The sequence below is a fragment of the Crocodylus porosus genome, unplaced genomic scaffold (genome assembly GCF_001723895.1).
Source record: "Crocodylus porosus isolate Cpor-Errol unplaced genomic scaffold, CroPor_comp1, whole genome shotgun sequence".
NCBI lineage: Eukaryota > Metazoa > Chordata > Crocodylia > Crocodylidae > Crocodylus > Crocodylus porosus.
Genome location: NW_017728943.1, coordinates 72,425,516 through 72,438,367, shown reverse-complemented (window position 1 = coordinate 72,438,367; position 12,852 = coordinate 72,425,516). Strand labels below are relative to the sequence as shown.

The window sequence follows — 12,852 nt, the reverse complement described above, 5'->3', positions numbered from 1 at the left end:
GATCTGGAACCAACTTCCAAGGGAAGTGGTGCTGGCTCCTACCCTGGGGGTCTTTAAGAGGAGGCTTGATGCCTACCTAGCTGGGATCATTTGAGCCCAGTTTTTTTTTCTCCTGCCCTGGCAGGGGGTCGGACTTGAATATCTATAAGGTCCCTTCCAACCCTACTTCTATGATCCTATGATTCTATGACCACTTAAATCCACAGTGTTTGATTAAAGCATGTGTGATAAGGTCTATGATTTTTAAACACCTTGTGTTTATTATTCTCTGATGTATATAATGTACATCATTTTCTGTGGCAGGGGAAAGAAGGCCTTTATATTACAAGTTAGAAAATCCACTAGTCCTACTATATACCTTGTGTATATCGACTTCATTTTATAGAGTTCCATTGTATAATCAATGCTAGAAAGAGAGACATGTTTTGGAAAAGGATTTTTAAAGCGCTGGATCACATTTTTATATCTACATCAACTTTATATCAGAATTTTAATTTAGAACTAAATAATTAGTACACTTACATACTCATTTTCCATTTAAATCAGTTCATTTAATTATTGGTAGATTTTTTTGTTTTTGTAAATCTGTGCAAAAAGCCCAAATGTTTAATATCTAGAGAATACAGCATGAGTTTAAGCATATAGGTAACCAGAATAGGGCATTTGTGCAACTGCACCTTGTTGTTGCTGTTACACTGAGGAAGCAATTACTGTTACAACTTAGAAATTTTCTTCATGGTTCTAGTTATCAGTCCTGCAAAGAAATGTGTCCACACAGACCCCGCGTAATCCCTCAGTAAGTGGGACTTTGGCATCGTATAACAAGGCTCATGGATGAATTGCTTTAAAACCCACCCTGCAAGCAAGATCTGAAAATATTTTAATGGGCCATTTTTTTCCAAATATCACATAAATGTTGACCAATTTTTTTAACCTATCTGTACTTTTAAAACCTAAATGCATTTAAACAAGGTGTTTCAGTTACTTCATTTGAGAGCACGTGCCATCTTCTACTTGTCTAAGTAATTATGCAGTCCTCTCAATATCTCTCTGAAGTAGGGTAGTAAGTACTATCCCCATTTTACAGATAAGGAAACGGAGCACAAGATATGTAGGTTGCAACCCCAAATGGGGTAGCAGCATCAGCAGATGGGGTCATAGGGGTGGGGGCTGTGGGTTGGGAGTGAGGGGCCATGCTGGGGAAACAGGGCCATGCTGAGAAATAGTTTGGGAAGCACTATTTTAAACAGTCTGTCCAAGATCACACAAGAAATGTGGGTTCAAGACATAGCTTCAGTGCTTGGCTTCTGGATTCTAGTTCAATTTCCTTTTCAGTAGCCCACCTATCTCCCTTTTATGGACAATAAAGTCCCAAACAATAGGTCCCCCATTAGGAATGGAATTGTGTGAAGTCTTATGACAAGAAGTTGTGTTTAAAAGCAGATATTTAAAAATAGGTATGTTCTTTGATTACCTGAATAAATTCATTAAACTAGCATTTCATTAAACTAAGATTTCCTAAAGAGTGCAACAGACCTCATTGGGGATGCACAGGTAACTAGTGAAAACAAGGTGCATGTAGAAATGGGCATACTATCTATTTCCCTTTGGGTGATAACAGTGAGTTCATGAAGAGCTACACAGAGCTCTAAACATAAGTCTTGGTAGAAACTTAAAGGTGGAATAGATTTTATTTTTAAATATTATTTTTATTTACTTAATTCTCTGAGCAATGATTACATGCTCTTAGTACTGTCATATCACTAAAGCTTACAAAATAGAAATAAAGTTTACAAAATGCATAATAAGTAATACTTAATGCATAAAGGATAATTGTTTTAAAATATGTTTATAATGTTTATTTGTGGACATGTGCTCTCTTATTCATTTGGGATGTAAAAGAGGTTTTTTTTTAAAAAAAAAAAAAAGCCAAAACATTTCTGTTCACCTATTTCATGTCTGGCACAAACTCTGTGTAAATGTTATATGCCTGGATTTTAAAAAATCTTTAAAAAAAAGCATTCTATTATTAACCTGACTTTGGAAAAAATACAGAAAATATTTTACAGAAGGCACATATATTACCTGAATGTAGAAGGTTGTATCCCTGTTGGGTCACCATCTGTAAGACTAAAAATACAAGGCTTAGAAGAAGAAATTGGAGACGGACAATGATGGTCAAAAGAAAAGGAAACTATACTAATAATTTCTTTTGATGTTCAGTTGGGATCCTGGTGTCTGTTCTGTAGGTCATGGATAAACTGAGCAACCCTCTTGGTCAGAGGAGAAGTCTCAAGAGGTGTGAGCTGATTGGCATTCCTGAGCCAGTGCTATCAATTCAGCACTTTTTCATCAGCATTTTGATTTTCCTTGGAGTGAAATATTGATTATTTATTTTGAGACTTGTGTAGAAATTAGCATTTCTAAGTTCAGAGTGAGATATTCATTTTCCCATGCTCTACTTTTATAATCTGTGATAGCAGTCCATAATGCTTAGATACCTACTGTATTGAAAATCATTGTATGAATTTATAAGAAATATATATATAAATATAGGCAGCTTGATTCTATTTGTAAAAATGTGTGCTCCATAAATTTCCTTTCACAGAAGGCTGAAAGTTTGGGCTTAGTTCTTATTAGTCATTTGTTCCAGCTTTATTCTTTGTAATATTACTTTAGGGATTATAGGTATATGAGCAAAAGGATCTGTTATTTTCAGGGCCATTCAGCTTTATGTTTTATGTTACTCTTACCTAGCTTTTATAATGATTGATATTTTCCTTTGTTTCAGCCAAACCTTTTACATCTAAGGTGAAACAGATGCGACTACATAAAGAAGATTTTGAAATCTTGAAGGTGATTGGCCGAGGAGCCTTTGGGGAGGTAAGTGTTTTCTTGTTTTGTGAGAGAGTTTGAATATTTTACAGAAGGTCTGCAGCAGTCAGAAAGTTTATTGGTACCAAGGTACTGTAATAAAGGTCTTCTAGAAATTCATAAGTGCTTTTGAAATCTTTAGGCAGAGCAGATGTGTTAGGTCAAACTAAAATGTAATACAAATACTATTAAGATGTATACATTTGTGCATGCAATCTGTACAAGTCTTCAGAAAAAGAGATTTCAGATTGTATTTTAATACTGTATTTGCTCCAATGTAAGATGACTCTGAATATAAAATGATCTCTAATAATGAGGTTCTATATATGGAAATTTATAAATTTGTTATAATTTTCCAAGTATAGAAGCTAAGTATTAGAGGGATTGTCTTGAATTTCCCTTCCTTCCCATTGTTACAGCACGGAAGTCAGTGGTGGGGGAGAGAGGGGATCAGGTTGCCCATTGCCCTCTGCCCTGACCAGTTCTTCCCCCTGCAGCCTTCCTGACACCTGAACCCCCGCCCCCCACTTCCTCCAGTCTTTGCTTCTTCCTTTCCAAACTTCCCCAAGTCTCTGCCTCTTCCGACAGCCTCATACCATTTACTGTCAGATGCTGCTCTGGCTGCTCTGACCCAGGGTTCCTACAGACATTTGGGGCCCCACTTTAACTTATGGCACTTTACACAAAGTGCCATGAGTTAGAGCCCTCTCCACACCCCCCAACCCAACAGACTTTCTCATCTGTTTTTTTAAGTGGGCTTGAGCCTGCCTGCACCAGCCCTGTCCAGCAGGTGGGGGTGCTCCAGCAAACCACCCCTTTTCTCATCCCAACTCTTGCCCCCCGCCCCCAGCTCTGGCGCTGTCAGCAGGAGAGGGAGCGGGAGGGGGAGGGAGCAGAAGGAGCAGGCAGATGCTGGCTGGGCTTTGCCTAGCCAGAGCTGGGGAGGATACAGCAGGGAGCAGCTGGCATGGGGGGGAGGGGAGAGGAGGTGGCTCCACCTCCACCTTGACAGCATGGGTGGGGAGGGGGTGGGCTGGGCTGGGCTGGTTTTTGTCAGCATGAGCAGCAGCCGAGACCTGCAAAGCACAAATAATTAACCCTTGAGGGAACACAAGTTCCTTAAGATACTCTGTTTTAGAGCGTCTTCATCTAATACCTGATTTGACTATTAATTTTTCACATTATCAGCCATTGTAAAAGCACTCTGCAGCCATAAACATGTGTTCCATCACAGACTTAGACCGCTTTCTGGAGGCCAATCAAGTGAAAAATGTAACTTGTGTAACTGCCCCCAGAGCACAGCACATGGAAACTCAGTCTTTGCCTGGCCATGCAGCGGTGTCAGCGCTGCTAATTGGCCAGACAGGGGAAGGAGTTTCTATGTGCTCAGTGCCCAGGAGGGACCTCAGGCCAAGCTGCATCTGACAGTAAGGGGCAGGGAAGAGGGTGAGTCAGGGGCAGAAACTGCAGAGGGAAGTGTGGGTGACTGGGGCAGGAGGCTGCTCTGAGTCTGACTCTGGGCTGAGGGCAAGAATAAGAGTCATAGCAGCTGCCTGCCCTCCCCATTCTGTTTTGTATATGAATATAAGACTAGGTTTTTTCTTCCCCCATGCTGATGCGGGGGAGGGGGGACTTGTCTTATATTTGAGTAATATGGTACTTCTCTTTTTCGTCCATGTTTGCAACTAATCCCAATACTTGGGCTGTAGTTCTTCCCATCCAGAAGATATAAACCACTGAATCTGGTGACATCCTACCTTTCTTCCAGGAAAGCCTGAGGGCAAAGAAAGAGGTATACAGGCTGTGGAAACAGGGTAACTACCAACGAGAAGCATACCTCCGTGGCTTACTTGCAGGGGATCAGTTAGAAAGGCCAAAGCAGAATTAGAATTTAGGCTGGCAACAAAAATTAAGGACAACAAAAAGTCTGTCTTCATGTATATAGGGAACAAAAGGAAGGTGCAGGGTAGCATAGGACCCTTACAGGACGAAGTAGGTAATTGCTGACAGAGACGGGGGACAAAGCTGAGCTCTTCAGTAAGTTCTTTGCATCTGTATTCCTAGACACAGACCAAGACAAATCTCCCGATTGGATCATAGATAGACACCAGAGGGACACTAGCCCACCAACTGTTAGCACAGACAGTGAAGGGGCACTTGGAGGAGCTGGTTTTGTTCAAATCAGCGGGCTCAGATGAACTTCATCCAAGGGTGCTGAAGGATTTGGCCAGTGTCATAGCAGAGCCACTGGAAAAGGAACAGAAAAAGGGTCAGTGTGGTCCCTGTTTTCAAGAAGGGGAGGAGGAAGGAGCTGGGAAACTATAGGCCAGTTAGTCTCACCTCTATTCTTGGGAAAACTCTAGAAAAAATCATTAAGGATTACATGTGTGGGAGCCGAGCAAGGGAAATAATGCTGAAAGGAAATCAGCATAGATTCATTGCAAGTAGATCCTGCCTGACTAACCTTGTTTCTTTTTATGACCAGGTCACAAAATGCTTAGATGCAGGAGTTGAGGTAGATACATTATATCATTCTGTTCTTGTAGATAAATTGACAGACTTGATGTAGATGATTACACAGTCAGGTGGATGGCAAACTGGCTTAGGGGTCACACCCAGAGAGTGGTGGTAGACAGGTCGATATCGACCTGGAAAGCTGTGGGCAATGGAGTCCCGCAAGGCTAGCTCCTTGGACTGGTGCTATTCAGTGTCTTCATCAGTGACTTGGACAAAGGCGTGAAGAGCACCTTGTCCAAGTTCGCAGATGATACCAAATTATGGGGCAAGGTTAATATAGCAGAGGGTAGGGAACAGATCCAGCTGGATCTGGACAGGTTGGAAAAATGGACAGAACAAAATAGGATGTAGTTCAACAAAGACAAGTGCAAAGTGCTGCACCTGGGTAAAAAGAGCCACCAACACACTTACAGGTGGGGGGTGACCTTCTCAGCAGCACAGCAGCAAAAAAGGATCTTGGAGTCATAGTTGACTCCAAGATGAACATGAGTCATCAGTGTGACAAAGTGATCAACAAGGCTAACCACACTTTATCATGCATGACAAACAGGTCCAGGGAGGTGATGGACCTTAAGAGGGTTCAGAGAAGGGCCACTCATATTGTCAGAGGCCTGCAGGCAAGGTCCTACAAGGAGAGACTGGGAGACCTAGATCTCTTCAGCCTTTGGAAGAGAAGGCTGAGAAGTGATTTTGTGACTGCCTATAAATTCATCAAGGGAAGGCAGCAGGGAACAGGAGATGTTGTATTTACTAGGGCACCCCCTGGAGTAGCTAGGAACAATGGCTACAAATTGACGGAGAGCAGATTTATGTTGAACATTAGAAAGAACTTCTTCACAGTAAGGGTTGCTTGGAATGGGCTTCCAAGAAGGTGGTGCTCTGCCCTACTTTGGGGGTCTTCGAGAGGAGACTGGACAAGCACCTAGCTGGGGTCATGTGACCCCAGTGCTCTTTCCTGCCCAGGGCAGGGGGTCAGACTCAGTAACCTACTGAGGTCCCTTCCGGCCCTAACGTCTATGAATATATAATAAAGGTCGTCGTTTTTCATACTTTGGTTGAATATTTTGAAAGTAATTCCTAACAAAATTAGATTAATAGTGAAGATGTGGGATAGAATTTACTGAAAATGTTTTAATTTTATTTGATTGCCCACCCAGTTCAAGTATGTTTGGACTACCTGAGCTGTTGAACAAGAACCTTTTGAATTAGTCTTTTGTTAGAAACATAATGTTTTATTTAGCACTTTTTTTCCTTTTTGTGCACTTTGGAATCTGTAACATCAGTGGAGGCTGTATGCCACATTTAGATGGCAGAGAAGAGAATCATTTATTTATTTGTTTTTGTTAGTCTAGGGTCATGGAAAACCAGGTTTCTTTAGCTGTTATTAAAGGAATTGGAGTTTTTACTCTAAACTATGTCACTGTTCCAATCATCACCACCACATGCATGTTTAAATCATGACCCATACTGCAAAGCTACTAAGAACATATAAATCACATTTATTTTAGCTGTTTTGCCATCGTCTGTTTCCTTGGCAGTGGAATTTTTATTCTGTATAAACTATGTTAGAGCCTAAATAAGGGGTCGGCAAAATACAGCCTGTGAGCTGGATCCAGCCTGCCAGACCATTCTATCTGGCCCACAAAGCCCTAAAAAATGTAGTAAATTAATATTTATTTGCCCCTGTCAAAGCTGACAGGAGCCAGGGGCAGTAGGACCCAGAGGGAGCCTTCAGCAGGCTTGAGCAGCCCAGCCCTGCCCACCCCCAGCCAGAAGTTCCCTGCTTTCCTGCCCCCTCCCTGCTCAGACACCATGTGGCTGTGGCTCCTGGCTGCATCACCAGACTGCAGAGGATGGAATCATGCTGATGGGGGAGGGGATGTGAGTGCATATGTGCACTCACGTGTCTGCAGGAACAGGGGCACAGTGTGTGTGTATGTTTGTAGGGTGAGTCCCACATGCACACCCCACCATACACATGCACCCACACCTCCCCTTGCACTGCCATACACAAATCCCAGCCACCCTCCTTCCATACCTACTCACACCCCACATATCCACACACACACCCACATGCTCTCTCATTCAACACCCACACGCCCACAGCCTCCACAAACCTATACCCAACCCCCACAAAATGTAAGCGTAAGGGTTCATTTTAAGCTATTATGCAGGCACCTCTGTGTACACTACACAAACACATGTAAATCCAGGGCAGAAATATTTTTTTAAATTGAATTAATGAATGTTGTAGATGTTCAATATTTTAGAACATAATTTGGTATTTTTCTGGTTCTGAGATGGCAAAACCCCTTGCTGAAAGGAGTACTTCTGGGGGCAAGAGGAGGGACTTCTGGTAGCAAAGGTCAGGGGTTAGGGGGTGGGACTTCCAGTCACAAGATGGCGACCAGGGGGCGGGGAGCCTCTCAAGGGGCAGGACTACCCATGCAGCCCTTGACAGCTTGCCAAAACTCGGTAAGCGGCGCTCTGCTCAAAATAATTGCCCAAACCTGGCCTAAATTGAACCCCACGTGGGTTATTCCTTTATGAGAAGCAAGATATTTCGATTTTGGAGTCAGAGTTCCCTCTCACTATTCCCTTCTGCTATATGAAAAGGTTCTCCCTAAACCTCTGAAGACCTGGTAGGTATTTCAGTCCCATAAATGCCTTGGCTCCAGGAAAACAGGGGAAGCAGTAATTAGTTTCTCTTTGGAACCAGTACGCAGATAGTACCTTATCTACAGAATATTATTCAGAGCCTGTTTTTACAGAGGCCTAATACTGCGCCTCCTGCTTTGGTTCCATAACTCATGGAAATGTTTATTTTGGGCCTCTTCTCTGCTGCATAAGTCATCCAAGGAGCTGAGCAGCCTGGGTGCTGAGCAACAATAAGCATTTGTCTTTATCCATAACCCTTTGCCACCCGGAAGTGGGTACTTGTATCTCTCTTCCTGGCCTAGACAATGCTGTATTCACCTGTTGTTCATTGTGGAAATGTTTCTACATAAAACACAATGACTGAACTCAACAATGCTGGACAGCCATAGTTCAACACAATTCAATTAAAAATAGTAAAACAGAGTAAGAAATTGAGAGAAATCATTTTTGTCATCAAATCAGATGTAAAAACAAGGTTGTTCTTAGCTGAAGGGAGAAGTCATTTTTGTCCACTGAATCAGCATCAGGCTCCCTGAAAGCTAAACCACAAAATCCTGTGAAACTTCCGCAGGAAGCTCTTCTGTGGTGAATCAAACCATAAATAATTTAAAAGCATGAGTTTCCCCATCCTCCTCTCTGTTCACTGTTAGTGCTGAGATTCTGCACAGACAGAAGGCAATATCCCATAAATCAACTGCATCAATTTGTTCAGTTTCTGAAATGTTTTCCATAATGAAAAGTGACCAAGTGACCCCAAGACATCTCTTTGATACTGTTTATAACTGCCTTTAAAGATTTCAGATTTTTTTCTTGTACTGTTTTGATCTTTAGCTAGACAAATTTTAACCCATGGGTGCAGTCTGAAACTTGATCATAAAGTGATTCAGTCTTCTTGACCCAGTGCTCACAAATAAGGTAGAATTGGTGGGGGATGTAGTACAAGCAATCCTCAGACGTATGACACAATTGGTTCCTGAAAACCACATCTTAAAACTAAAAGTCCTGACTTGGAACCAGTTTTCCCATAGGAACAATGTTGTAAATGGGGAATTGGTTCCTTTATAACACTGGATACAGCTGTGTCCAACTGGTAAGTCAGGTGTGGTGGAAGGGAAGGGGTTTGGGAGGACAGATCAAGGCCCCCTGCAGTGAGGGAGGGGCTGGGGCTGGGGCTGGGGCAAGTTGCTTGTCTAATGGCTTCTGCTATTCATCTGGTGGGGATGGTGTGCCCCCAGATACATGCGGGGTGGGCAAGGGCTGCACCAGGCTGCTCTGGGAATAGGGTCTATGTCCTCCCACTGCTTTCCCAGCCGGGGTGCGGTGGATGTAGGACAGGGCTACTGTGCAGCCTCTGGACAAGTGGTGTGCAGCAGCAGAAGCTGTCCCAGCCTCCCAGACAAGCCCTGGCCCCACCTAACACACCCTGATCTGGGGGCATATGCCCCCCCCCATATCCTTCCCCCACTCACCCAGCTGGGGCAGGGCAGATGTGGGACAGAGCCACGGCTCATCTAGGAGTGGGGGGTGTCTCCCACTTGTCTGGAGGCAGTGCAGGAACCTAGTCCTGCACCCACCGCACCCCGGCTGGGCAAGCAACAGGCAGGCATAGTTCCTGCTCCCAGCTAAGCCCTGTGCAGCCCCAGCCCCACACACACTTCACCCTTTGTAGATCTGGGGGCACATGCCACCTGCTCCCATACCCTTCCAGATGAACATTGGGAGGCACCAGACAAGCAACTTGCCCCAGCCCTAGACCCTCTCTAACCATGGAGTCCTTGATTTCATAGATGTTTGGGCTGGACGGGACCCCAGAGGATCATTGAGTCCAGCCACCTGTCCCAGGGGCAGGAAGTCAGCAGGGATCATAGGATCCCAGCAAGATAAGCACCCAAATGTGTCTTGAAGGCATTCAGAGTGGGTGCTTGAACCGCCTCCAGCGGCAGTCTATTCCAAACCTTGGGGGCTTGGACAGTGAAGAAGTTCTTTCTTATGTCCAGCCTGAACCAGTCACAGTGCAGTTTGTGACCATTTGATCTTGTCATCCCTTGGGGGGCTCTGGTGAACAGACGTTCCCCCGGATCCTGATGAGCACCCCTGATAAACTTATAGGTGGCCACCAGATTGCCCCTGAGCCTGCGCTTTTCCAGGCTGAATAGCCCCATTACTCTCAGCCTCTCCTCATAAGGTCTGTTTTCCTGACCTCTGATCATGCACGTGGCTCTTCTCCGGACTCTCTCAAGCTTCTCCACATCCTTTGTGAATTGTGGAGCCCAAAACTGGATGCAGTACTCCAGCTGCGGCCTCACCAAGGCCAAGTACAGCAGGAGAATGATGTCTCAGGATCTGCTTGAGAAGCATCTATGGATGCAAGCCAGCGTTTTGCTCGCTTTACTAGCCGCAGCATCACACTGAAGGTTCATGTTCATCTTGTGGTCCACCATGACCCCCAAGTCCCTTTCATCTGTAGTGCTAACCAGCGTAGTACTACGAAGCCTGTAAGTGTGGTGCAGGTTTTTCCTCCCAAGGTGGAGAACCTTGCATTTTTTGGTGTTGAACACCATCAGGTTCTCGTCCACCCATTTTATGAGTCTGTCCAGATCTGCCTGGATCACCCTCCTATCTTCAGGCGTGGATGCTTTACCCCAGAGTTTGGTGTCATCGGCGAACTTGGCCAGTCTGCTTCTGACATCAATGTCCACATCATTGATGAACATGTTAAACAGTATAGGCCCTAGGACAGAGCCTTGTCCCCCCACATCCCTCCCCTTCCACCACACCAGACTTACCAGCTGGACGTAGCTGTATCCATCATCATAAAGACAAAACCCATGTTGGAAGGTCGAAACAGGGTGTCAGTTTATAAACGTCTTAAGTGCCGTTCTTCATAACTCAGAGTTGTAAATTGAGGACTGGTTGCAGTAGATGGCAAGCTGGGTAGCAGCAACCACAAGATGATTGTGTTCAATTTCCTGAGGAAAGGAAGAATGGAGAGCAGCAGAGTAAGGAACTTCTGGATTTCAGAAAAGCAGACTTCAGTTCACTCAGGGAACTCTTGGGCAGGATCCCCTGATGAGCCATACTGTGGGAGAGAGGAGTCCAGGAGAGCTAGCCGTACTTTAAGGATGACTTACTGAGAGTGCAGGAACAAACCATTCTGATGCACAGGAAAACTAGAGGATTGGCTGCAGTAGATGGCAACTTGAACAGCAGCATCCATGAAATGAGTTAAGTTCAGGATCCTGGGGAAAGGAAGGATGGAGAGCAGCAGAGTAAGAACCCCGGACTTCAGAAAAGCAGACCAACTCGCTCAGGGAACTCAGAGGCAGGATCCCCTGGAAAGCCAGTCTCAGGAGTCCAGGAGAGCCAGCTGTACTTTAAAGAAGCCTTACTGAAAGTCCAGGAACAAACCATCCTGATATGCAGGAAGACTAACAAGTATGGCAGAAGACGAGCTTGGCTTAGCAGGGAACTAACTCTTCAGCAAACCAAATCACAAAAAAGAAGCTTATAAGAAGTGGAAACTTGAAGAAATAACTAGGGATGAATATAAGACCCTTGCTTGGGCATGCAGGGACGAAGTCAGGAAGGCCAAAGTGCAATTAGAGTTGCAGCTAGCAAGGAATTTGAAATGTAACAAGAAGGATTTCTACAAATATTTCAGTAGCAAGAGGAGGATCAGGGAAAGTGTTGGGCCACTTACTGAATGGGGGAGGCAACCTTGTGACAGGATGCAGAAAAGGCTCAGCGCCTTATTTGCCTCTGTCTTCACAGGCAAGGGCAGCCCTGAGACTACTGCACTGGGCATCAGAGTTTGAAGAAGAGGTGAGCAACCCTCAGTGGTGAAAGAACAGGTTAGGGACTAAGAAAAGCTGGATGTGTACAAGTCTATGAAGCTGGATGGGATGCACCCGAGGGTGCTGAGGGAGTTGACTGATTTGACTGCAGAGCCAGTGGCCATCATCTTTGCAGTCTCATGGTGATCAGGAGAGGTCCTGGATGATTGGAAACGGACAAACACAGGACCCATATTTAAGGAAGGGAAAAAGGAGGATCCAGGGAACTACAGACTGCTTGGCCTTACCTCCTTGAAAAAATCATGGAGCAAGATTCTCAAGGAATCCATTTCTAAGAACATGGAGAAGAAGGTGATTAGGAAACAGCATGGATCACCAAGGGCAAGTCATGTCTGACAGACCTGATTGCCTTCTATGATGAGATGACTGGCTCTAGGGAGGCAGGGGGATAAGTGAATGTGGTATACCTTGATTTCAGCAAGGCTTTTGATATAGTCTCTCACAGCATTCTCACAGGCAAGCTAAGGAAGTATGAGCTGGATGAATGGATTGTACGGTGGATAGAAAGCTGGCTGGAGCATGGGGCTCAGAGAGTAGTAATCAATGGCTTGCTGTCTAGGTGGCAACCAGTATCAAGTGGGTCGGTCTTGGGGCCAGTTTTGTTCAATGTTTTCATCAATGACTTGGAACATGAAATAGAGTGCACCCTCAGCCAGTTTGCAAATGACACCAAACTGAGGGGAGTAGTAGATGCTCTGGAGGGTACAGCTAGGATTCAGACTGACCTAGACAAATTGGGGGATTGGACCAAAAAGAATCTCATGAGGTTCAACAAGGACAAGTGCAAAGTCCTGAAATTAGGATGGAACAATCCCATATACCAGTACAGGCTGGGGGCTGACTGGCTGGCCAGTACCTCTGCAGAAAAGGACCTGAGGGTTACAGTGGGCAGTAAGCTGAATATAAGCCAGTGGTGTGTCCTAGTTACCAGGAAGACTAACAGCATACT

At 44.7% G+C, this 12,852-nt stretch overlaps 1 protein-coding gene and 1 long non-coding RNA gene across 6 annotated transcripts in view; one reads left to right on the top strand and one right to left on the bottom strand.

Annotated features, from left to right (window-relative positions):
• CDC42BPA (CDC42 binding protein kinase alpha) overlaps positions 1–12,852 on the top strand; it is a 333,906-nt gene that overhangs the window by 108,796 nt on the left and 212,258 nt on the right. For all 5 annotated transcript variants that reach the window (XM_019549566.1, XM_019549565.1, XM_019549564.1 and 2 more), the window contains exon 2: positions 2,792–2,883. In XM_019549566.1, the coding sequence (XP_019405111.1) occupies positions 2,792–2,883 (92 nt within the window). The remainder of the gene's footprint in view (positions 1–2,791; positions 2,884–12,852) is intronic.
• LOC109319792 lies at positions 5,576–10,953 on the bottom strand. Its single transcript, XR_002103629.1, has 3 exons — positions 10,871–10,953; positions 8,595–8,603; positions 5,576–5,585 (listed from the first exon to the last, which is right to left on the bottom strand). It is a non-coding gene; the product is annotated as an uncharacterized LOC109319792 (long non-coding RNA).